This window comes from Mandrillus leucophaeus, unplaced genomic scaffold (assembly GCF_000951045.1).
Source record: "Mandrillus leucophaeus isolate KB7577 unplaced genomic scaffold, Mleu.le_1.0 Scaffold76, whole genome shotgun sequence".
NCBI classification, from domain to species: Eukaryota; Metazoa; Chordata; class Mammalia; order Primates; family Cercopithecidae; genus Mandrillus; species Mandrillus leucophaeus.
In genome coordinates, this window is record NW_012108252.1 from 5524707 (window position 1) to 5551348 (window position 26642).

Here is a 26642-nt window from a genome sequence, read left to right on the forward strand (position 1 = left end):
TTAGGATGCTGGTTGAATGTCACAATTAGAGCAAGGTAGGAAGTAGAGAAGTTAAGGGTAGACTGGGAACCAACTGGGCAGGCCACCAGTTTTGGTTGAATTTGGCAGGACTGAGGAAGACAATCTACCAATAGATGATGGATCAGGACACCAGAAAGCAAATAAAACAAGTCATTCGAAAATCCCAAGATCATCATGGCTGGGTCAGAGAAAGAATCAGACAGAAGCAGTGCAGGGCTCTGGAGAGTTCCAGGGAGAGGCATTACTGCATCTACTGTCTCCTTTTCTTTTTCTTTTTCTTTTTTTTTAAATATCAGCAATATCTTGCATTGAATAGAGTTCTACCATGAATTAGGGTTTCTCTTTCCCCAAGGTTCCCAAAGACTGAGCAGGATCTTATCACAGATGCAGCGAAGAGTATGTTTCTTAGTATCAGACTGACCTCATCTGAATCTCAGCCTCATGTCTCATTAACTACATGGGACCTTGGGCAGGCTACTTCACCCATCTGCAAAGTGGGAATCAATGATATGTATCTCATTTGGCTGTTGTAAAGCTTAATCAAGTTAATATATGTGAAGTGTCTAATCAGTGCCTAGCACATAGTGAGTTCCCAGCTTCTATAGCACCCTTTCATCTTTCCCTCCTTACAGCATCAGAGAGCTTGTCCTCCATGGCTCCTGTTTCTCTCTGGCCAGAGGCAGAGCCTCCATGGGAGTGTGGGAGGGATGTAATCAGAACAGCAGCATTCTTTCGTTATGAAGTCAATTCAGCCATCCCTCAATTTACTGGGTCCCTGAAAGGCTGTACAGTGAGCCATCATTGTAATGAAGTAAAAGTAGCTGGATACTCCAGGAAGCCCTTGTAGTGGCACTTTGTTAGGTGAGATATGTCAGCATTGACTTCTTTTGTAAGTGCTACTTCTGTTGAGTTCAATGCATTAAAAGGTGGAATGCATTGATGAATGTATTCAGTGCCTTGGCCACTCCTCAGTTAGCTTTTAGAGTAGAGGACCTCACGGCCACATGCCAGAGTCTAACTGTCAGTTTCCAGACATTTACTGTGCCCTTGGCCCTGCTTGGACTTTGGAAATCCAAAGGTACATATGACCGATGCCTGCTCTGGGAGAAATTCCCCGTCCATATGGAACACAGCTATGCCCTTCTGGTCCAAGTGAGAAGAGAACATGAGGGAGCAAGTGTGCACACCCATAAAAGCCAGTCCCTACTCAGTTCCCACTCACTTCCACAGATACCGGGTCTGCTTTATGCCGGTCCTTGTGTTGGTTTCTGGCATTGCTGAGATGACAGAGGCCCCGGTCTCTGGAGCCTCAGAGATTTCATGGACCTCTTTTTCTGCTTGAGCTCATGAGCCAGATATCACTCCTGGCCCAGATCACTGGGTTACCAGAGGCATGGGTGAAAAAGCTGCTCTTGAGCAAAGGGCCTGGGACACACGTGCTGGAGAAGCATGATGAGCCAGCCTCAGGGAGGAAGAGCACTTTGCAGGAGCATGCTGTGCGGGGTCTTGCTGCTGCTTTTCAGAAGCAGGAGAGCCATGAGCCTTGGGGTTCACATCAGCACCGAGACTGACCTTTGGTGGCAGGGAGGATATGTATACTGGGAGGGGTTGGCCATACTGGACCACAGGGCACCTGGTTGGGTTGTTCATAATTGGTCTTTGGGGACACCTACTGTAACCCATTTATTAGGTGCCCCCTCTAAAGTAATTATCTCAGTGAAGATGGTTCACATAGGCCCACTACTTCTAGAAGGCCGGACCTCTGGACCTTCCCAACCACTTATTCTCCCTGTTCCTGGGTTACATGGCTCAGCAGGATATTTTTGCACACAGCATTAAGGGCAAGTGCACCATTCCTTTGAAAACAACAAGGAAACAAGGAGTTCAGTGTTGTGGACATTTAATGAAGTTTCTCCTCGTAAGTACACAATACCAAATCTGCAGAATCACAGCCAGACGTCTCCTCCCAGCTTTACCTAAATTCCCACACGTGCTACCTCAGGGAACTATGACTTCACCTGCCACTAGATGGCCCTCCATGTGCACATAAGCCGTTCCCACATAGCGATCTTGCATCAAATTTTCTGTTGTTGTTGTTTTTTTTTTTTTTTACATGTAGACACACATGTACATACACAATCTTAACTTTTACCATCCTTGAAGCCAATAATCAACACTTTAATTTTCCTTTTAGCATTCAAATGATAGAATGTATTCTCATTCTCTGGAAAATCAGTTTAACATCAGAATCTACAGATATTCCTGAATATTGTGCACCACAAAGCACATATAAAGATGAATTTGACTTTATTCTATTAAATAGTATGTTTTGGTTTGTCTTATAAATGCTGTATTTAACAGACTGGTTTCTAAATTAAAATTTTTTAAAGCCCTGGAAGAGAAAGGAAGCACAAACATTTGAATAGGACTTGCTCCATGGAGCCAGGCAGTGTTCTGAGATATTTTAAACATTAGCTCATTTAAGCTTCATAACTTTGATATAGGTATTCCATACGCATCATTATAACCATTTTATAGATGAGGAGAAAATCAGATTGCAGCATGAAAGGTGTTTAGATTCCCTTTCTTCTTCCTGTCAATTTTCTTACCTATAATTGGGAATAAAATAATCCCTAATTGCTATGAAAGGATGTTGTAAACTCTAAAGCATTACACAAATGTTATTATTATTATACCTTGGGTTTCATGGGACTATAATTTTCGCATGTGCTCAGGAGGCTTGTGATCATTCATTCATTCACATGAAAACATTTATGCGGGTCCCAGGTCATTGCCTCTGCGTGAGACGTCTCATACTGAGATGCCTGTACTATTTCTAAAACAGATCTAGTCTGTCTTGAACTCTCTTATAGCTGAGGGTTCCAGGGAAGTTGCTTTGTGCTTTCAGCAGGTAATTCTCCCTTAGTCTCAGGATTTAGAAATGATGGATGTGGTAGGACAACTTCAGGGGTGGGACCTCTGCTGAACACAGAGGTGGCTGGTGCTGATTTCACATAAGCCAAACCAGTGGGACGCGGCAGGCTGTTTTTTAAAATTATTATTCTGGAACATGATGTACTATCTCTGTATCCAAGAGTTCACATTTCAAGTGGCCTATCAGATCATCTCTTTGACAGAGGGCTTTAATTAAAAGCATGAGTCTCTGGGTGGATTTTAAGTGGCATTGTTTTTCTTTGGACGTTGCGCAAGCCACTTCCATGCTATAAAAGGGATTTTAAAATTTGGCTTAAGGAATGCTTTACCCCTCAGGCTTTGATCCCTACGTGTGAATCATTTTGTATCTGGAGGTTCCAATTTACAGTCTCCTGGTGTAAGGAAAATTCTACCCTCACAGAACATTTTGGATTTGAAAACCGAGAAATCTGCATCATTCTCAACTTAACAGCTGTTGTAAAATAGAATTAGGGCTGAGAAGTCTATAGGGATAAAGTTGACCAAAGACTATTTTAAACTTTATTTTTAGTTTCTAAAGTTTTTGTCTCCACCTCCCATAATAAATGTATTGGGACAGTGACCCGCCCACTCAACTCCTGAAGGTCAGTGTTCTCTGCACTCAGGCCAGGTGGACTCAGCCATCGAGGCCATTGTCCCTGTCCAGCCTCCCAGGGGGTACGCATGAGCCAGGGCCAGGATACGGATGCTTCTGCCTCAACACCATATGTACTACCGGAAAAGGGCTCCAAAGGCCCTTCTCACTGCCATTTGTAAGGCAAAATGTCTCTATTTTATCTAAGATAGGAAAATGGCAGGGAGATGCCAGAGAGAATGCAATGACTGTGCCCATGAGAAACCAACAGTGCAGGGTGGCGATCCACCCGCAGCACATGCAGGATGCAGCGTTAGATGTTGACTCAGTTTCTCAGCCGTACAGGAGAAAAGTTTCAGCATTTCTCAAACTCCATGCCCATCCTTCACTTGGCTACTCCAGGCCCTGTTTTGCTGCAGCCGGGTGAGGGCAGTAATGCAGCTCAATAGGTTAAGGGGCTAGGTTGTCCTTGGGCTTGAGATGATTTCAGTCCCTGGAACATCTTAAATTAGGGCCTCGAGCTTCAGATTCATGCCCTGGCCAACACTTTACCATAAATGATCACAGGGAGAAGAAACAGGCCAGGGATGGTGGCTAGTTCCTGTAATCCCAGCATTTTGGGAGGCTGAGGCTGAGGATCACTTGAGGCCAGGAGTTCAAGACCAGCCTGGGAAACATAGTGAAACCCTGTCTCTACTAAAAATAAATAAATAAATAAACTTTTTTACAAAAGAGAGAAGAATGGTCAGTTTACGTTGCATTTCCTCTTTTTCCTCAAGAAGAGGTGCCCTGTGGTGCCTGGGACAGCTGGGTCATCACATGGAAGTGGCTGAGAGGTGTACTGGAAAGAAGAGGAAAATCCAGGGGTCCCACCAACCCCAGGCAATCTCTAGCCACTGGGCAACCTCAGTCTACTTCTGGTCATAGTTTTACAATTTTGGGGAGGTAGGGGGATGGAATCTTGCTCTGTCATCCAGGCTGGAGTGCAGTGGTGCAATTTCAGCTCACTGCAACCTCCAACTCCTGGGTTCCAGCAATTCCCCTGCCTCAGTCTCCCCAGTAGCTGGGATTATAGGCCTGTGCCACGCTGCCTGGCTAATTTTTATATTTTCAGTAGAGACGGGGTTTCGTCATGTTGGCCAGGCTGGTCTTGAACTCCTGACTTCAAGTGATCCACCTGCCTCAGCCTCCCAAAGTGCTGAGATTACAGGCACGAGTCACTGTGCCCAGCAATCGTTTTACAATGTAATGTTGCCGACTTTTTTTCAGCCTAGCCTATGCAGCCACACGAACGCAAAAAGGTTAGCTTAGGAAGTTGTCAACATCATTATGCTGTAAAAATCGATAAATTGAGCCTTGTTGCTTCCCACAATAGTTCATGCTTAGTTTAGCGTCACCATCCCTTGCTTGGACAACTCCTAATTGTTCTTTGTGATTTCACTCTACACCCCTTCCACACATCCAAATCTGTTCTTTCATAGCTGTCTACATGGTCTTTTTAGAACATAGCCAATCCTATCACTGCCTTAAAACATACACATAAAAAGGCAGACAGACAAACAAGAAACTCAAATGGCTTTCTGTGGCTTTCTGGATCAGACTCATTAGTGTGGCATTCAAGAACCGTCACATCCTGGACCTGATCCTCCCTGTCACTTTCTTTCCATCATGAGTGCACTCAGATAGGCCAGTCCTACAGATGTCCTCATTCACTCACTTGAGCCTGCCTTTCACATTTCTGCATCAAAGCCCTTTTGTCCATGTTATCACCCTAACTTGAAATGCTGTCTGAACACCTCTATGCCTTGATCATTTTTCTCATCATTCAAGATCCTACTGACATGTTCCAAGCCCCTGAAATCCTGCCCTGCCTCCCCACAAGCAGAGTTACTCAAACTCTCTTCTTTGAATTCTGCAGCATTTTGGTCTTGCAATTTGAGCTCCACTGTGCACTGCGTTGTAACTGTTCATATAGCTTCCTCCCCCATGAGATGATGAATTTCTCAAAGTAGAGACTGGGCAGCTGTGACTGCATATAGTGCAACACCTGCTTGATAATGCTTGATAAACATGAATGAGTGACCCAGAACATTTCAAACTTCTCTTCCAAGACCAGAAAAACTCACATTTATGGGTGTTTTAAGCTCTGTGATTTCCGCTCCGGTCACCTGGGCCAGGAACTGCCTGCCTCTATTTTCATTTCAGGCCCGTCTCTCTCTGCCAGATGCCTTGATCTCTGAGCCGAGTATACCTTGACCCAAAGCCATGATGCAGCCCTCAGCTTCTGAGAGGAAGGGGTAGGGTTCAGTAGTTGTGCCTCTGAGAACATGACAGAGAACAATAGCAGGAAGAGGCCAAGCGGGAAACAATCAGCCCGGCACAACCCATGTGGAGGAGCTTCCTGATTGGCTTGATCTGGTGGGAGCAGGAACTCTTACAATAACTCTGGAATTATCCCAGTGGGATGATGAATTTCTCCACTGAGGAGAAGCTGTCACCTGGTAATGTCAAGCACGGAAAACACAGTTAGCAAAAAAACAAAACAAAACCCAAGACAAAGTTCTCTTAAGGAAGAGCAGTTTGGATCAGTTGGAAGCCTCCCAGCCACTGCCATAGCACCCCATGCCGACCTCCTTCCTAGTCTCTGTTTCAGGTACAAGTAAGTCGTCATCTCTACCTTCCGGATAGATATCACTCTCCCCTCCATGGCTCAAAGGTCAGAGGTGCTGTTTATTCTTTGGTGTCCTGTTGGGTAGTTTAGGGAAATCCATGCTGTAGGTGACCACAAGAGAGAATCTTCCGTTTTAGAACTATATTGATTGAGCACAGGCTGTGTGCAAATACTCTAGGCACTGTGGATGCCATAGCAATACATGCTGTTTCTGCTTTCATAGAGCAGTGATTTCCAAATCCTGTGTATCCTATGGAAAGACCAAGCAAGGCAAGGGGTGGAGTGACAGGAGCTCCTAGTCAGCTCTCTCCTTAAACCACAGCAGCTCCCTTTGATCAAGATGTTGGAAAAGAAAAATCTATACCAAAAAGAGGAAATGCTGAAAACGTTTGGACTGGGAGTGGTTTCATTTGCTCTTAGGTAGGAGACAGCACAGGGTAGCAGTTAATATTCTAGGCTCTAGCTACAAGCAGACCTGGGTTTGAATCCCAGCCCTGCCACTTACTGGTGGAAGGTCGTAAGTTACTTGAACTCTCTCAACCTCTAGTTCTTCATCTGTCAAGTGCAAATAACAGTAGTAGATATTTTACCAAGTGCAAATAATTGAATAATGCTTACAAACCATTTAGTATATCATCTGGCATTGTTTGTCACAGTAAATGTTCAATAAATGTGAGCTATTTTACCACTATTGTTTGACGTTAATTTTTTTTCAATGAATGACTCATTGAGATACTAACTGATGCGTCTTGAAAGCACTACCAGTCTCTCCAGAGTAACCTCCAATGTGGACAACAGGCAAAAAAGTGATTATTCCCAGTTTGGGCATTTGTGAAAGCTGTGGCTGAGGCTGTATGGATGCACGCACACACACACACACACACACACACACACACACAGGCCGATGGGAAAATCTAACTCAGCAGGAAAGCTATCACAAAGCACTGGATTTAGGCACAGTGAGTAAACAGGGATTTGGAAGAGAGGAATGCACCACATAAACAATTTTCACAATCTGGTATGAAAGCCCAGATGCTTCCTGCATGAAGGGGTGAGCTCAGAGAGAGTCACAGGGCACAATGAAGTAAATGCTGAGACTGTCCATCATTCTGGCCCAATTCCTACATATCTGTGCATCTTCTACTTATGGTTTTATTTAGGTGAGAGTAAATAAGAGTACCCCAAAGTAGATAAGAATAGTACATTACACACACACAGACACACACACACACACACACCTGGGGTCAGATGAAATTGTATATTTGGGGAACTTGGGGTAAAGAGTACAGAGCCACACAGAAGTTACCTTCTGCATCCTCCTGCTTCAGAGAAAGCAGATAAGACCAGTTTCTTTTTATTCTGTTGTTTTTACTAAGTCCAGAATTGATGTTAATTTGAATTTGTTATTTTAAGATTCATTTTTGACTGAAAAAAAATTGAGCCGGAGGGTCTGCTTGAGGCTACTTCCAGTTGAGAAACAATTTATGTATTCACTGAGACAGTCATTTACTCAACCAACACTTACTGAGAACTTTCAATGAGGCAGGTTCCTTGCTAGATACAGAAGCAAGCTAGGTTCCTTCCTAGCTAGATGCTAGAAGCCATCATCAAAGAAAGATGAAAAAGAGATGGTAATTATCCTCTAGAGGTTTGTAAACTAGAGTTAGGGAAGGGAGCCCAAAATCCATGAATGAGTGATTAAAATACAGTGGGATAAAGTTGGTGGTAGAAATATGTCCATGAGATATGGCAGCAAAGCGGAAGAGCACCTTCATGGGAAGGGTGCCAAAGAAGACTTCCATAAAGAGATGATACCTGAGCAGATGCTTTAAAAATAAGTAGTAATTACCCATGGGAAGGGGAAGAGAGAGCACAAGGGCAATCCAGGCAGAGGGGTGGTATGAGCAAAGGCGTTGAGCCAAACAAGGAAATCTTCATTTCTGCAGGTAAATGAGAGGCTGGGAGTGTGTCATATCCATGAGCTTTAGCAGAGAGCCCATGAGGGGTTTTCAGCAGGGGAGTGCTATTGTGGTGTGTCCAGACACATTCTGGATTTTAGGGTGATGGGGCTGGGTAGAAGCAGAGAGATTGGTTAGAAGGTTGTTGCAGGCATTTAGGGGAGAGCCTATACTAGGGCTGAAGAGAAGGAGCTACGAAAAGAGATTTGTGGGGCAAATTGGCTTAGTGGCTAATAAGACACTTAGTTGACTTCGTGACTAATAAGATACGTGTGTGGTGATGGTAAGCGAGGGGCAAGCCAGAGGTGAAGACAACATCCAGGTTTCCCTCCTAAGTAGAATGGATTAGTGGTGGTACCAGCATCTGAGCTAGAGAATAGGGAGGAGCTGCTCTGTGGAGAAAGATGAGTTTGGTCTTGTATGTGTTGTGTATGTGGACCATCCAGGTGGAGACATTCAAAATACAATTATGTGTAGAGGCTGGAGTTCAGGAGAGATGCTGAAGATATAGGTTGGATAGGTTTAAGCATGTTCGGTAGGAATTAAAGCATGAGGCTGGACATGAGTAGCCAAGAATTAAATGTTAATCAATAAGAACAATAAACCAAATAAACTTTTAGTGGTGGAGTAGAAGAAGAGGTGCCCATATGGAGAACATGGCGTCATGGTCTCTTCATCATGGAGGAACAGTGATCAACAGTGCCTTGAAAAATGAAGAAGTGGGCCGGGCGCGGTGGCTCAAGCCTGTAATCCCAGCACTTTGGGAGGCCAAGGCAGGTGGATCACGAGGTCAGGAGATCGAGTCCATCCTGGCTAACATGGTGAAACCCTGTTTCTACTAAAAATACAAAAAACTAGCGGGGCGTGGTGGCGGGCGCCTGTAGTCCCAGCTACTCGGAGGCTGAGGCGGGAGAATGGCGTGAACCCGGGGGGCGGAGCTTGCAGTGAGCCGAGATCGCGCCACTGCACTCCAGCCTGGGTGACAGAGCGAGACTCCGTCTCAAAAAAAAAAAAAAAAAAAAATGAAGAGGTCAAACAGATCCACATCAAAGAGGGTTCGCTGGACGTGGCAGTCATAGACTTGACTAGCAGCAGACGCTGCAGGATGGTGAGGGCAGAGGGACTGAGGCTGAGGCATGGACTTGACTAGGAGCAGACGCAACAGGGCGGTGAGGGCAGAGGGACTGAGGCTGAGGAGGGGCCAGGATGTGAGGATGCTGAGGCAGTAAGAGACAACTGGCCTTAGGGAAGTCTGGAAGAGAGATTCAGCAGCAACTGGAACAGGATGCAGGGTCAAGAGAAGTTCACTTATTTTTAGTATGGAAAGAAATTATTCTTATTTATTGACTGGTAGGAAGGAGGCATCTTGGAGAGAGGTGAAGACACTGAGGAGAGGGGGGTAGTTAATGGGATACCCTCCCAGATCAGTCTGCACAAGCTCAGGTGCACGGGTGGAGGTGCTGGCCTTCAACAGACAGTCTGAGTCAGAGGCTGGAGGTCAGAAGGTGTGGTTGGATGGGACTTTTTCTCTTCCTAGGAAAAAGGGACATTTCTGGGGGAAAAAAGGGGGGTTTAAGCTATTGAGAAAAGTGTTGCTTTGAAATGAAATAATCTCACTTTCCTGTAATCAAAACTCTTTATTTCTGATGAAACAGACTCAAATAAGAATCACAACAAAGAAATCAGTGCTCAGTTCAAGCCTGGAAATGATTTCCTACACGGAAATCCACTTGCACAGATTCTGATAGTGAAAGTCATGTGATTCCAGATGGAGTAAATACACACAAAAAGGAGAGAAAAGCTAGTGTCTCCATGGGCTGAAGCACACTTAGAGAGAGAGAAATTTTCGTTTATTTGTATTTGGGCTTCAGTGTGATTACATCACCATCAATAATGTAGAGTGCTGCCATGTCCCAGCTGTGTACTTAGATCAAGATATAAATCAGTCCAATATCGATGTTCTTTTTTCTATCTAAATTTGTATATTTGAGGGGAAAGTAGAAAAACCAAGCCAACATTTTAAAAATTACATTTATTATCACCATCTCCAAGTTACATTCACTATAGAATCTTTTAGAAACATGTTCTTGGGTAGCTTTGCTTTTTATGCACTCAACAAATATTTATTGAGCATCTGTATGTACGGGGAAGAATGTGAGGTACAGTAACACAAAATATATAGTCCTATCTCTTAATAAGTCTGCACTTGGGAGAGAGGAGGTACAGGTAGGGTTGGGAAGGATAAATATATTTTTAACACTTTATTACAAGGCAGAGTGTACCAAAAGTTAGAAATGCTGTGGATAATCAGAATGAATGAACATACCAGGCTGGGGGTGGGAGGGTGTGGCTGGAGGAATTAAGGAAAACATTCCTAAAGAGATGTAATTTGATTTGGTCTTTTATTATGATATCTGTTTTCAGACAATGGAGTTGAGAGTGGGGAGTCCTTCCTGGCTTTGTCAGGAGCAGTTTGAGGTCTTGGCTGAAGACAGGAAGGCATAAGGCTGGAAAGGTGGGGGAGCAGAACATGGAGGGTGTGAACTTCCAGCCTAAGAAGTTTGATGGGGTTTGGGAAGGAGGTGAGAGGGAGCCACCAGGAAAGGATGTGAGCTGGATCTTTGGAATTCTTAAAGGAATCCTTGTCTTCTCTGCCATGTTTCTGTCTCAGGGATGACGTGAGGAAAAAAAAAAAAAAGAGGAGGAAATGGGCTTGAGTTTCCACTGACACCTTACAGTCAAGGAAGGCCCTGTTCTTTCACAAGGAAAAGTGGAAATCCTCTGTTTACTTAAGGGCCATTAACATGTTTTCATATGAAAATACCAAATGATCTGCCGTGACTCCAGATAGACTCATCTAAATAAAAGGAAGCTGGTTCCTTACAAATTGAGTCACAAAGGAAAAATATTTGGGGAGTGCCATAGAAACAAATGCACTGTCTTCCTGAATGTGGAAAATGAATTTTGTAGCATTGATTTGTGGGAAAATAATATTGTTCCCAGTGCTCTACCTAGAATATTGAAATGGGGATATTAAGATAGATGATAGATAGGACAGACAGATTGCTAGAGAGCCAGATTAGATAGATAGATAGATAGATAGATAGATAGATAGATAGATAGATAGATAGATAAGATAGATAGATTGACTGATGAGGCTAAATATTCTTAGGATGGAAGAAGTGGTCAGATAATCACGTCTCAGACAGATCTGGAATTCCAGGAAGCAGGAACTAGTGAAGTGGTCTCTTCAGAGTTTTACTATGGGAAGAATTCACCCCCGATTAGTTTTTATTCTTTGTCACTCCTCTCAAGACAAAGGTCTTTGGGCAAGAGTTCAGTTGGCCTAGCTTAAACACATTTCTACTCCTTGGCCAGGGATGTGAGCCCTCTGACCAATAGTTTCACCAAATCTACAAGGAACCCCAGAGAGGCATTTTTCCCAGTGGAGGAGCTGGATGTTGTTTCTAAAAGAAAAGGGCAGAGGGACCCTAGGCAGGCAAAATTTTCAGCTGCCTGCCACCTTAACCTCTGTCCCCACACTTACTTCTGAACCACATGTGATCAGTCTTCTGTTCCCACCACATAACTGAAACTTCAAGGTCATGGGTGAGCTCTATGTTGTTAAGTCTTATTTATAGGAGCGATCTGCTCACTGCACTGCAAGGCTGGAAAGGTGTTTAAAATGTATACCTAGCCATGTCTTGGCTCTTTCTGATATAATTCAGCTGGCAAAGGCTCTGGCCAGAAGCCAGACGGACACAAATAGCACACCAAAGAGATGCTAAGACGTGGGTGATTATAATTGTGCAAGGAGTAGAAACTTCTCTGCTGAGACTTTGGATGTGGCAGGGAATTGGGGAGTAGAAGGGGGGCAAAGCACAGTTCTAGCCAGCCCTATTTACAAGCGTTGATTAGCAGTAATGAATTCACAACCTTGCAATTGCTCATTTTTTTTCTTCTTCTGCTGAGTCATGGATAAGACTCTAAGCTCTGATTAGCTGTGGTCCCCAATTCTCAGCACAATTCTAAGAGCATTCATTCAAATTCAACAATATGTGGTAAGTGTCTTGGATGAATTAGGAGTCCATGTGGATGAAAGGAACAGAGACCCACAATAACAGTGACTTAAACAAGATGTTTATTTCTCCCTCCAACAAAAGTCCACAGGTATGCAGTTATGTAAACATCCAGTTTACATACAAACAGCATGTAAACATGCAGTGAAGAGCTGTTTGGTGGCTGTGCCCTGTGAATTCCTTAGGGACCCAGACCTGTTCCACTTTAACCCTAAAGATTGATCCTTGTTGACAGTGACCAAGATGGCAGTTAGTGCCTCACCTGCATACATGTGCATTTCAGGCAAAGGATGAAGAGAGAACTGGAGAAGAAGGGCTAAAAGAAGATTCTAGGAGCTGACATATAGCACTTTCACTTACATCCCTTTGGCCAGAGCATGTGGCTACAAAGGATGCTGAGAGATGTGGCCTTTATCCTGTGTGGCCATATGCCCAGCTCAGCCACAGGAATGACTTTGCTTTGAAAGAAGGGAAGGATGGAAACTGAGCACCTTAGCAGTTCCCTTTCCACTTTTACTTGTGCTGAATTCATAAACATGCGGGCAGCTTTCCTCTCCTCTGAGAGGAAGCAAACACTTCTCCTGAGGTTCTTGTTTTGGCAGGTTGGCCGGACAGGCACCCCACTTGACTGCTCAACTATGAAATTGCAGTTCCAGAGAAGAGAACAGGTCTGAATTAAGCACCCTCAGCCAGTCGGTCAGCATCTCCTTTTCTTCTGAGAGTAGCTGCTGAGATTCAGACCCATGCCAACTGAGTGGCAATGTGTTTGGCTATTGGGTAGGGTGTCCCTCGATAGTGAGGAATTTTGTAAAGGCTCAGCCCATCGTCAGGAGCATGCTGGTCTTGCTTAGAGCTGTTTCAGAAGTGTTCACAGAGTCCTGAGAATTTTGTGAGCACTTCTTTACTGCTTCTCTTGCCTCCTCTTTTAGTTGGTGCTGAGTTCACTGCACGAAGGGTCCCAGGAGTCCTCTTTCCCCTTGGTTTTTCTACTCCTTTCCTTTTCTGCTCTTTCTACCACCTCCTACTACTGGGCCTCTTTGTATCTGTGCTCCACCATGAAAAATAAGTTTTGTTTGCCCCAGATCTTCCCATTTCCCAGAGTGGAGCCCTTATAATTTATGATGTTTACTGAACTTGATCTCTGCCCTTTCAAGGGATGGAACTCAGATAATGAAAGATATAGGGAGGGAAACATTGCTTAAATCTGTGAGTGGGCATTAGGATAGGCCTAAGTGTCCTAAGAGGGATTAGCTCGCCATGGCAGGTTGTGAGCTCCCCATGTGTGGAGAAGTTCAAGCAGGTGTGAAATAATCATTGGGTGGAGGAGAGTTCAGGGACTTCATGTTTCTGGAGAGCAATTAAGTTCAATGGCTTCTACTCCTAGTCTGACCTGTGCTTCTGTGAGCATGAAAAATATATATTGTGTTGCAATGTGCATTCTTGAGGGAAAGAAGATAAAAGGGCAGGTAGTCATGGGCGGTTGTCAAGGGTAGCGGCAAAGAGTACTGGTTCCCCAGCTAGACCACCAGCATCCAAATTCTGACTGCACATCATTTCAGCAACCCTGGACAAGTCAGTGCTCTTTCTGTGTATCCATCCATCTCTGTTGTGGGAGTTGCAGATATTTTACTACATGGGATATTGTGAAGATTAAGTATTACAATGTATGTAAAACACTCATAACAGTTCCAAGCACACAGTAAGCACTCAATAATTCTAATTCTTATGATTATTATTGTTACATATATTAATGTATCTAGGAAAAACAATATTAGAATTGTTAGTATTATAATAATTATTGTCATCATTGAAGGGGAAGGAAAAATGAAGCCCACTTGAGTTGACAGGCAAGACCCTCTCCAGACAGTAAAACGATTAAAAACCAAGTTGTATCTGTCTGTGCTCCTTTGGATTCAACTGACTAACACCCAGGCAAAGGAAAAATATATTGGTTTTTTTTTTTGAGATGGAATCTCACACTGTTGCCCAGGCTGGAGTGCAATGGCACGATCTCGGCTCACTGCAACCTCTGCCTCCCAGCGATTCTCCTGCCTCAGCCTCCCATGTAGCTGGGATTACGGGCGCCTGCCACCATGCCCAGCTAATTTTTATATTTTTGGTAGAGACGGGGTTTCACCACGTTGGCCAGGCTGGTCTCAAATTCCCAACCTCAAGTGATCCACCGGCTTTGGCCTCCCAATGTATTGGCTTTTGTACGTAAGAAGGGCAAAGGAGTAGCCGAGGATCTGGGAAGCAGGAACTGGAGATTGAATGGCACGGTGTCCCCAGCAGCCAGCATGCTCTGTCTTCCCCTCTGTTTGTTTGGGCCTTGCAGGAAGGTAGGCTCTCAGCAGAGCCTTGAAGGCCAGGTATTTGAGAGCCAGGCATGTAGAGCAGAGGGAGAGCATGAGTGAGCCACTGGGAGTGGGGACAGGAATGGCAAGAACCTATCCGAGGCACCATGCTGAGCTGTGAAGCTGGAGGGCAGAGCAGGTTGTGACCTGAAAAGGCCACCCAAGGCCACATGTTCCTGAGTGACAGGAAGGACATGTGATATGCTGGGCCTTGGCCCACGCTGTCTCCTCTGCCTGTCTCATTTTCTCCTCTTTTCCACCTGGTGAATGCATCCTTCAAGGCCCAGTTAATGCATCATCTACTTTGTCAAGCGTTTCTCACCACCCATATCAGTTGAAAATTGCAATCGGCTATGATCACAACAGAGGCTTAAGCCCGTAACAAGCAATCTGGAGCCGGACATTCCAGAAGTGGTGTAGTCTTTCCGTTGTGCCCCCTGGGACCCAGGCAATGTCTCTTTCTGCACGCTCAGACATACTATTGCCCCTGTGGACACAGGATTACTGCTCTACCTATAGCATCATATACCTTGTGGTAGGTAGAATAATGGACCCCCAGATGTGTCCACACGCTAAGCCTCAGAACCTGTGAATATGGTAGGTTCCATGGCAAAGAGGAATTAAAATTACAGATGGAATTAAGGTTTCCAAACAGCTGACCTTAAAATAGGGAGATTGGTATCCTGAATTATCTGGGTGCATTTGTATAACCACAGGATCTTTAAAAGTGGAAGAGGGAGGCAGAAATCAGAAGGAGGGGTGGCTGCAGGGAAGGTCAGAGAGATGCAACAGTGCTGGCTTTGAAGATGGAGGAAGGGAGCCACAAGGCACGGAACGTTGGTGACATCAGGGAGCTGAAAAAGGCAAGGAAATGCATTCTTCCCTAGAGCCTGCGTAAGGGAACACAACGCTGCCAGCACCTTGATTCTAGCCTGGCAACCCCCATGTCAGACTGACATACAGAAATGTAAGATAATAAATTGAGACTGTTGTCAGCCACTAAGTTTGTTGTAGTTGTTACAGCAGGAATTGGAAATGAATGCATCTCTTTAGCACCAGGTCCCTGCACCTGGCAGGAAGGAGGGAAAGGCAAATGTTACTTAAGCCAATGTTCCTTTCCTTTTTTTTTTTTTTTTTGAGACAAGGTCTCGCTCTGTCACCCAGACTGGAGTACAGTGCTGTGATCATTGCTCACTGCAGTCTTGAACTCCCAGGCTCAGGTGATCTTCCCACCTTAGCCTCCAGAGTAGCTAGAACTAAGGGTATGTGTCACCATGCCCAGCTAATTTTTTATTATTTGTAGAGATGGGTGTCTTGTCTTGCCATGTTGCTCACGCTGGTCTCGTTCCGCTGGGCTCAAGCAATCCTCCAGCCTCAGTCTCCCAAAGTACTAAGATTACAGGCATGAGCCACCACACCCAGCCCTCCTTTTCCTTTTAGGGAGTTGTCTGGAAGTCCCTTCTGATCATTTTTACTTACATCTCATTGACCAGAGCTGTCCTGTGACCAGCTTTATCTTCAGTGGAAGTTAGGATACATAATTTTTTCAGGCGGGCACACTGCCATCCCCAACCAAATAAGGATTCTGTTAGTTTGGAAGAGTGGGAGAATTGATACTGAGAAGACCACTCGGCGTCCCCACCACACACTCACAGGCAGAACCAACTATTCTACAGCATGTTGTTCTTTCCTCTATTACTGCTATTTTTGGTTTGTATTGTAATTTATGTGTTCACATGGCTGTTTGCATTACCTGACCAAAAAGTCTCATGAGCAGACACTGTGTCTGATTTATTTCTCCATCCCCAGTGCTCAGCACAGTGCCTGATACAGAGAAAGTGTTGGCATGAAGTTGGATGGATGAATGTCTAAATAAACTCTGAAATAAGAACATGATCGATGCACTTCCCAGAGCGAGAGGTCCTTTATATTTTCTTGTGAGGATGATCTATTGGAGTTAGATAGATTTTATAAGACCATTTGGCCATGACTGCAACCTCATCTCCAGTAAATTAAACCTACACAGCTGCAGTGTGTCACCTTTCCTTACGGCTTATTACGGTTTGCTTTTTGCTCAGAAGGAACTGAGCAAGCAGGTTAGAGACTGTTATGTGCACCTGCCACAGCCTACGGATCCTCGATTAACCTTGCGTATAAATTACACTTCCTGCCCAGTCTTTATTTTTAGCACAGCAATATCTATTTGGCTCTTCCAGAGAAGACTGCATTAGATTTCAGTCATGAAACTACAAAACGGTGGCATCTGCAACCTGATTGGGATGACTGTTGTTAACCCCATGACACTCTGTTCCTTGGGAAGTTCCTTTGCCCCAGGACTCAGGTTTTCCTAAGAAAGAGAGCAGCCTGGACTGACCACACCCTCAGAGCCTGGCCCAAGACCACATGTGAACTTATAGAAAAATCTGCATTGGATCTGATATAAACTCTCCATTTCCTTCATTCATTCCATTTGGGTTGAAACTCGGTTGTTGTTATCACAAAGGTTTCATTTCGTTTCTTTCTTTTTTCTCTCTCTCTCCCTCTCTCTTCGTTCCCTCTCAGTTACACAGTATCATGACCCAAATCTTTAGCACTTGAACTAGATAGCTGAGAGCCTTGAAACCCATAGGGCCAGGGCACATTGTGGAGACAGGCCAGCCAGTGGGCATCAGGTCGCAGAGAATTCTTCACCACTTGGGGTTGCTTCACTGGAAGAAGTGAGTTACTGAGAGACAGCCATCTTCGGCTTTCGCCAGCCATTTTTAACACGATCTGGTTTGTTTTAGAATCCCCTGTAGTGCCTAGCTCAGAGTCCAACCAAACAAGCTCCATAAATGTTGGTTTTGAATTTAAATAGATGTTGGGGTGCTCCCATTTCCCCTTCACTAGACATGTGGGAGGATGAGGCCCTGGCCCCTCTTTCATGCCACAGCCTGGGAGATGTTGCCTTCTCAGCAGAAAGCCTCAGAAGGTATTTTGAATAAGGGGATTTATTGTTTTCGTTCTGCTTAGATAAGTAATAAATGAATTTTTTAAATTGGGAAAATATTGAAAATTATTTTTTAAAAATGAAATCGCCTTTAATTCCATTACTCAGAGACAACTATCACTGATATTTTTCTGTTTTTTCAGGGGTGCCCTGTTTCCCTCCAGATTTCTCAGAGGATTGAGGATTAGGGAAGGGAGGAGAGGGTGCCTTATGTTCTTTCTAATCATTTAGCTTCAGGTATTATTGGGATATATAAAAATACATATAACACACATATAGATATATGTGTATAGGTATTATATAATTGGTATATACATTATTGGGATATATATTAGTAGGATATAAATATATATATATTACATAATGTACACACACTTATATTTGACCTGTACCAGTTCATTATTACCACAATAATGCTAGATAACACACCCTCAAATTCAGTGGCTTAAACCCAAAGTTATTTATTCTTGCCCACACTTCTGTGAGTAGGCTGGGTATTTGCTGATTTGACTGGGCTTAGCTGAGTGGCTCCAATTTCAGGTGCATCTGAACTATATAGCTGAGAGCCCTGAAACCCACAGGGCCAGGGCACACTGTGCCTATCGGTGGGTTTTCCTCAGGTCTATCCCATGTGTGTTCTTTCTGCAGTCCATGCTGATGGGGCAGCAGCTGCCCAGATAAGTTATTGTCTTGGCAATGGAAGGGGTGCAAGAGGACAAGCTCAACTGGGCAAGCACTTTTCAAGCCTCTGCTTCTGTCTTATCTGCTCACATCCTATTGGCTAAAGCAGGTCACATGGCTGCGGCCAGTGTCAAGGGACTGGGAAGTGTGTCCCATCCACCATGAGCCTAGAGCAAATCACATGGTCAAGATTAACATCAGTGGCTTAGGGAAGCATGTACTTTTCCCATGGAAGTAAGGGAGGAAGGAAGGGAATATTTTTGAGAATAATGTAATCTTTTTTTTTTTTTTGAGATGGGGTCTTACTCTGTTGCCCAGGCTGAAATGCAATGGCACAATCTGTGCTCACTGCAGCCTCTGTCTCCTGGGTTCAAGCGATTCTCCTGCCTCAGCCTCCTGAGTAGTTGGGATTACCGGTGTGCACCACCATGCCCAACTAATTTTTGTATTTTTAGTAGAGATGGGCTTTCACCATGTTGGTGAGGCTGATCCCAAACTCCTAACCTCAGGTATCCACCCGCCTCGGCCTCCCAAAGTGCTGGGATTACAGGCATGAGCCATTGCAACTGGCCCAAGAATAATATAATCTACTGCACACCCTAAATATCTGCTAAAGTACTCTGTTCTTTGAGATTTAAATCAAATTTACTCAGGCTAGGCACGGTGGCTCACACCTGTAATCACACCGCAAATAAATAAATAAATAAATAAATAAATAAATAAATAAATAAATAAGATAAAATCTGCTCAGAGCCCACCTGATTGGTAGTATCATCCAGTCTACACAGGGAACCTCTAGTCCAGAGCTCCTCTACTCATTGAATTAATTCAGTTTATGGATAATTTGACTGTCTCGTGTGTTGTTCCTATTTCACACGCATATCACTTTACTTACTCCCCCTGAAATAATTTACACGGATGTGTGTAGAAGATTTTCTGAACATCTGGAACGGCAAAGAAGTTTTATATCTCTGTGTTTGTACCTCTAGATTGGTCAGCCCCACTCCGTAAATTCTCTTTGCATCTTGCCCACACACAGCCCCTCAAGTCAAAACTTGCTGAAAAATTCACTCTCGTCTCCAAAATTCTGAAAGTCTGATCTTGGCTAGGCCACACCTTTGTGCAACTTAGCTCAGCTTTTTAAATTCATTCAATGTAGGTGTATTGAGCATTTGTGCCCTCTGTCTGAGGAATTCATAATCTAGTAGGGGAAATTAGTAGTTTACATTACTATTTGGAGCCAGAAAATTATTTGTTGTAGGGTGCCATCTGGTGTGTTGTGGGATGTTTACCAGCATCCCTGACCTCTACCCAGTAACACCAGTCCCATCCCCTTGAGCTTTGAACAACCAAAATATCTCTAGACATTGCCAAATATCCCCTGAGGGACAAGATTACCTCAGTTGAGAGTTACTGCTCTAGTATATAGTAGACTTGATAAGACTTCTAATAAAACAAAATAATATGCTAAGAAATGTTCAGAGGGGAGTGATGTTATTTCCTGGCAATGAAATCTGTGAACGCCTCATGACAGGTGGCGTCTGAGCTGAGACTTCAAGAATGGTTAGGAGTTTGAGTTGAGTTTCCTAGAGGAGGAAAAGGCACAGGGTACATGTGGGCAAATAAGAGTTGTTCTATTTGACTAACGCATAAAGTGAAATAGGCACATTGGTAAAGTGGAGTTGATAGGTACTGGGAGGCTAGATACCATGGGGTCTTATAAGCTGTAGGACTTCTACTTTTACCCTGAGTGAAATGACAAATATATCAGAGCTGTGTTCACTGGGAGGGGGTTCATTTGGATATAGGGCTTGCCTTCATAATCCAAAGTAATTGCTGCAAAGACTTATCCCTCAGAGGTCATTTTTCTGACACCCAGGAAGGAAACAGAAAGGGCCTCTGAGGGGCACAGTATGTCACTAAATAAATTCATGCCTGGATCTTGGTGTTCCTTACCTTTCAGAAAACCCCACTCTGAATTCCTTATTTTACGTATAAGTCTAATGGCCAGTTCCCAAGAGCAGATTAAAAGATGGAAAAAGAGGGCCAGGCATGGTGGCTCACACCTGTAGTCTCAGCACTTTGGGAGCCTGAGGCAGGAGGATTGCTTGAGCCCAGGAGTTTGAGACCCACCTGGGCAACATAGTGAGACCTCACCTCTACAAAAAAAAATTTAAAATTAGCTGGGTATGGTGGTGTGTGCCTTTAGTCCCAGCTCCTTGGGAAGCTGAGATGGGAGGATTGCTTGAGCCCAGGAGGTTGAGGCTGCAGTGAGCTATGATCGTTCCACTACACTCCAGCCTGGGTAACAGAGTGAGACCCTATCTCAAAAAAAAAAAAAAAAGATGGAAAAGGAGGAAGGCAAGGGAGGGGGCTCATAGGCAGACACAGACTCAGCAGCAAAGCTTCTAGCATGACACGGTGGAAAGAGAACAAAAGAAAATATGAATGAATTAGTGATTGAATGAATGAACCAATGAATAAATTCAGATCAAATAATTCAAGAGGCACAGCAGTCTAGAGTTGTAGCAAGAGAACATTTATCCCTTCATTATTTCTGAAGACATTGCTGCATATCAGTGCCATCCTATGCCAATATATGCGATGTTTAACAAGATGGTGGGTGTGGGGAACACATGAGAACCCATGTGGTGAGAGTTGCTCAATGGTTAGGAGCAGGTCTAGAGTCAGAGCACCTGGCTTGAATCCTTGCTTCAGGGCTCTGCGGCAGTAAAGCCTGCTTTACTAGGTTACTTCACCTTGCCAAGCCCTACTGATCTCATCAGTAAAATGGGGATTCCCTACTCACAGGGTCATTGGGAAGTTTGAATAAAATAATCCACATGCATTCTTAGCTAAGTTCCTGGCACAGAATAAGTGCTCAGTAAACACTGGTGGTAATTATTATCATTTCACTGAAAGAATATGGCTGTTGAGACTTTCCCCAAATCATAGCTGCAGCTGCTGTTCTGGAATATTTCCAGAGTCTCCTGGCAGTGCTGAAATTTCCCTTTTATAAAATACATAGGGTGGCTGTGAAAATTGAGGAAAGTTCCAGAAGGCAGGGGCAGTTGCATCTGTCTTCTTCATTTCCCCTCTTTTTGGCAGTAGAATCCAGGCCACAGACAGAGAGGACAGCAGGCTCCTAAGGGTACTGGCCACCAGCTATTTCTTGGCAACACACTTCCTTTGAGCAAGAATGGCCCTTTACCTTTTGGCCAACCTGAGAGAACAGTTATTCTGAGCTGGCCAGGAGAATATGAAGCTATTTTCCCTTTGATGTTATGTCCTATGCTATGTAAATATAATCTCCCTCCAAATAAGAAAGGTGCGCATGCATAGAGTTGGCAGAGAGACATCGAAGCATGTTGCACAGTGGTGGCTGTGAACCAGGGGAGGCAGTGCTATGTTGCTTTCCCTTGACCAATATCTGCCCAGTGGCAGAGCTGGAAACACAGGATGCTATGTAATGGAAAACCTTGGCCTGGCTCCTCAGCGTAATGTAAAACGAAGGCTGCCAGGAAGGTACAAATCACCCAACAGGAAGAAGCTACTCTCTTGCCCGTGGATGGCAGGACAATAAAGTAACTTGTCCTTTGTTTGTGTGTTTTCCAGGCTGGAGCAAGAAATACAAACGCTAGAAAGTGAAGAGTCCCAGATATCTGCCAAAGAGCAAATCATCCTAGAGAAACTGAAGGAGACAGAAAAATCCTTCAAGGACTTTCAGAAGGTGAAAAAAACAAACACGATTTCTCGAAGTTATGTCCGTGGGGAAGTAAGGCCTAGCAAAATGGTGCCAACTGGGAAACAGGCCAGTTGGCATTGATGAGAAATCTGAGCCACAAACTCTATGAAATGAGAGGCAGATGTGTGAGGACCAGGGGCCTTCCTGAAGCTGAGCATGGCATATCTTTGGGTGTGGGACCATCTGGCCTGCTGCAAGGCATAGGGAATAGTCATTAGATTACCCCATCTGCCTACTGTCCAGATCCCTGATATACCTTGTGCCTGAAAAGCCTTCTCTTATTGGACTCTAGAATTCTAAAACCAATTCTGATGCAGCAGAATAAACATGCTCTTTGTGGCTATAGTTATAGTTTGCTTATTGAGTCTTTCTTTCTAAAAAGGCCAGAAGCAATACCCTATGAAGTGAACATGAATTCCAAATACAAAGAGTGTAAATACATGAAATTTTAATATATTTAAAAACAGATGGTGCCGTGTATCAAAGAGTAGAGTTCGTAAAACCAGTAGGCTCTGAACAAACATCTGAGGACCTCCCTCCATTTTATAACTGTTTCTGCAGTACCTGAGTGAGAGAAAAGCAATCTAGTGAAATCAATTTAGGATGGGATTTTCTGATATCATTCTCCAACATGACCAAGGATATTTGCTAGGTCATTGAAATAAATCTCTATTGGGAGAAATTTAGTATAAGTTGGGAATGGTAATTTTGGAACTCTAAACAAATTGTCCAGAAGAAAAGAGATCATTGCGTTTTCCAAGCACAGTCAAATTCTGGGTCTGAGCATGGGAGAAAGATGGGTTAAGTCTTTAAAGATGGGAAAAGATGGGCTTGTACCCCCATATGTAGAGTAACGCTCTGCCTTGTTTTTGTTCCTACAGGGTTTCTCCAGTACGGATGGAGGTAAGTGCTCTCTGCCCCAACTGTAGATGAATGTTTTTGTCCTGTTCAGCTTAGGGGGTTTCACTAACAGGGGCTTAGGGAAGATGTACTGTGTTGATTTGTAAAGGCATCAGAAGAAGTAGCAGCACTGGTTGCAGGCCACTGAGGAGGTCCACATTCCAAGCCTTCCCTGCCTCTCTTCTTCAGGAACTGTCTCTTGACTCACTGTTTCTCCTCTCACAAAATTGGCCTAGCTCTTCTCCTTCCCATTAGGTCCCAATGCTCACTGCTTAGGCCTCTCTTGAAAGGTACCCAGCAAAGAAGAGTACTAACATCAGGACCAGGTCCCTCGTAGGGATGAGCCCATTTGTCCTAGTGGTTAGGTCCTCAGGTTGAAACACACGTGAGAAGTTTAGGAAATTTTGGTGAAACATTTGGTGTTTGGGAAACCTTTCTACAGTCTCTGGATTTTCTTTGCTTTCTCTCTCTCTCTCTCTGATCAGACAACTGTAGTTTCTTCCATAGAAACAGGGCTGGGCAAAACTTCCCTCCCTGTGTGGGATAGTTGGTTCAGAGCATAGGAAGGTAGGAGCAGGGTCCTGGCTTCCTGGTGGCAAGAGCAGGTCTTTTGCCTTCTCTCCTTTCCCTACCTTTCCTCTGTCCTCTCCTCTCCTTACCTGGACTGTGGGGATGAACCTGAGATTGTATATTTCTCACCCTTCACCTTGCTCCGTATCCTCAGCTGCAAACCCATGATTCCTACTTTCATTTGGCCCTCAGCTAGATCTGCTTTACAATGCAGGGACTTGTTGGAAAGACCAGATATTATCTGCTCACCTGGCTATGAGAAAGTCACACTCTAGGGCTGGGTGTGGTGGCTCAGGTCTGTAATCCCAGCACTTTGGGAGGCTGATGTGGGAGGATCCCTTGAGCCCAGAAGTTCAAGGCTGCAGTGAGCTATGGTCACACCAGTGCACTCCAGCCTGGGTGATAGCAAGGTCTTGTATTAAAAACAAACAAGAAAGTTCAGCCTCTAGACTAGGAAGATGATCAGGAGCCAGGATAAGAATTGGCATCAGTGTTTTCCCAGTGCCATTTGGAAATATTTGGGGAAAAGTTAAAAAATGTGTTTTTCAGGCCAGGCGCAGTGACTCATGCCTGTAATCCCAGCACTTAGGGAGGCCGAAGCGGGTGGATCACAAGGTCAGGAGATCGAGACCATCCTGGCTGACACGGTGAAACCCCATCTCTACTAAAAATACAAAAAATTAGCCGGGCATGGTGGCGGGCGCCTGTAGTCCCAGCTACTTGGGAGGCTGAGGCAGAAGAATGGCGTGAACCTGGGAGGCAGAGCTTGCAGTGAGTGGAGATCATGCCACTGCACTCCAGTCTGGGCAACAGAGTGAGCCTCCATCTCAAAAAAAAAAAAAAAAAGTGTTTTTCTGGATTAGTCAAAAGTATTTGCATGAAGGATAGTTCTGACTTTGGCAAAAAAAAAAAAACTGTGATTTTTAATTTTTTTTCCCCTAGCAGGAGACCTGGATTTTGTCTCCCCAGGTGATCTTTAGGAAGGTACTAAATTAAACTTCATGCACTGAGTGCAAGTAGGCAGGGCCAAGTCATGTCCAAGCCAGCAAGGACTCCAGGAAAAGCGAACCTACCGTAGTTCTAGGAAGTCTCTATGGTGTGACCAAGTCAGGGCACTTGTTCTGTGCTTTGGGGGTGGGGCACAGATTGAGGAAGTGGCCGTGAGGAATTGTGGGTACAATGTGGGTAGGATGGCAGGCTTCCCTGAGTCTGGGAAGACCTGAGACATGCCACACAATTAGCAATAACACAGTGCATGTCGGGCTGGGATGCGGTGTGGGACACTAACCCATGAACACCTACCCAAAGAGTGCATGTTGGCCTTTTACGCTTTCACTTCTTTTTTCCCTTCCCTTCTCAAATCAGGAATTTCCCTAGATGTCTCTCTGATAACTAGAAAAGGGAAAGAGCCTGTATGTCATGTGCCTGAGAAGTCTGTGTGGGGCATGGAGACCTGTCATACTCTAGGACTTGTTAAGAAGCAAAAATGCAGCCGCATCATAAACTCTCACCACCTCTCTCATTTTTACCTCAAACTTCTTTCATTTTCTTCTGCATTGCTTCCCATTATTTTCACTCATCCACCTAAGCCGTTCGTAGAGGTGGTAAGAAGCCTAGTCATAGCTGAAAAGAGCCTGCAGAGAAAGTTGCCCACAGACTCCATCCTCCAGGATAGGTGAGCTCAGGCTTAAGAGGTTGCAAAAGTCTTAGGGATCTCATTTCTTGGGAAATGACCCAGGGAAGAGTTTCCGTGGTCTTACCTGTCACCCTGGATTATAATTCCTGCCATCTGTGGTTATCACCAAGCCTGGGTGACCTCTTTATCATACCACATCTATTAGCAAAGAAAGAAGTTTGAAGGTGGGAACACATACATCCCAGAATGTGATTGATGTATATAGAGCCACACTGTGGTGAAGCACATTCCAGTTGAGGAACTTTGGGATGTCTCTTTATCTTCTCATTCTTCAATTCCAAGGCCCCGAGTTGCCAAGACCCTCTTAGAATCAACCAACTTGCTACAAAAAAACAACAAGATATTATTATAGAACAATGATGACTTAAGAAACACTGTTAATTTCTGATGCATGCAGATTACAGAATCCAGGTCCGGTTAGGATTATATAACTATACAGACACGGCAGATAAGCAGCAAAAGCATCCCAACTTACGAGGTGCTGTGAGATACTTGCTGGTGTTTGTGTGTGTAATGACCCCATCTCAGGTACCCTAAGTGTGTCCCTCTATGCATGGCAGAGGAAATAGAGATACCGTACTGCTGGATCACCAGTGGCTTTTGATTACATGATAGCCTGGGCAATCAAAAGCAATTTATTCTACTCGTGAGTAGAATCTCCTGGTCATATACATTCTGACACTCCCTCTCTTCCCCTGCTAATACACATTGTTGTTATATAGCAGAACCCTCATCTATTGGGTGGGTTGTTTTCACTGTCTTAGGCATAATGTCTTGTACAACTATAAATTGAATATAGTATATCTTTGGTGCTAATTCTTCTCTTTACCCACTGAGGTGATGCGAAACTCTTGGCCAGAACAGGCAAAGGAAAATGTCTGTCCTGGGCCTATCTCAGTCCTTGGTGTATGATATTGATCTTCTTAGCTTCCGATCCCATACCAGTCTGTGGTAGCTTAGAGCCTTTCCCACATCAAAACCTTCATACCGGTTATTCGCAAACCTCAGTCTTCAGTTGCCTATAAATTATGTGTTTATTTGTTTGTTTTGAGATGGAGTTTCACTCTTGTCACCCAGGCTGGAGTGCAGTGGCGCAATCTCAGCTCACTGCAAGTTCCACCTCCCAGGTTCAAGCTATTCTCCTGCCTCAGCCCCGCAAGTAGCTGGGATTACAGGCGTGAGCCACAGTATCCAGCCTAAGTTACGTTTTAAGAAGAGTTTTCATCAATCTTGTTTCTCTGGCTTTAGCCGTTTCGATTCTTCATAGCTACTGTAAATATTTCAGCAGGATTAGAGCTAAGAAGCAGCACTCATCTTTAATTTCTACTCTATAGTGACTGCTTTCCACCTTCTCTGGCAGCGGGGAGAATAGTGCAAGACTATTCTGACTGTGGCAGGAAGAGGGCAGCTTATTGATTGAGGCCACCTGAA

The 26642-nt window shown here is 44.3% G+C and overlaps 1 protein-coding gene across 4 annotated transcripts in view; it reads left to right on the forward strand.

Annotated features, from left to right (window-relative positions):
- Positions 1-26642, forward strand: part of PALM2 (paralemmin 2) — a 322636-nt gene that overhangs the window by 272971 nt on the left and 23023 nt on the right. For all 4 annotated transcript variants that reach the window (XM_011966381.1, XM_011966382.1, XM_011966379.1 and 1 more), the window contains 2 exons: positions 21916-22030; positions 22927-22948. In XM_011966381.1, the coding sequence (XP_011821771.1) occupies positions 21916-22030; positions 22927-22948 (137 nt within the window). The remainder of the gene's footprint in view (positions 1-21915; positions 22031-22926; positions 22949-26642) is intronic.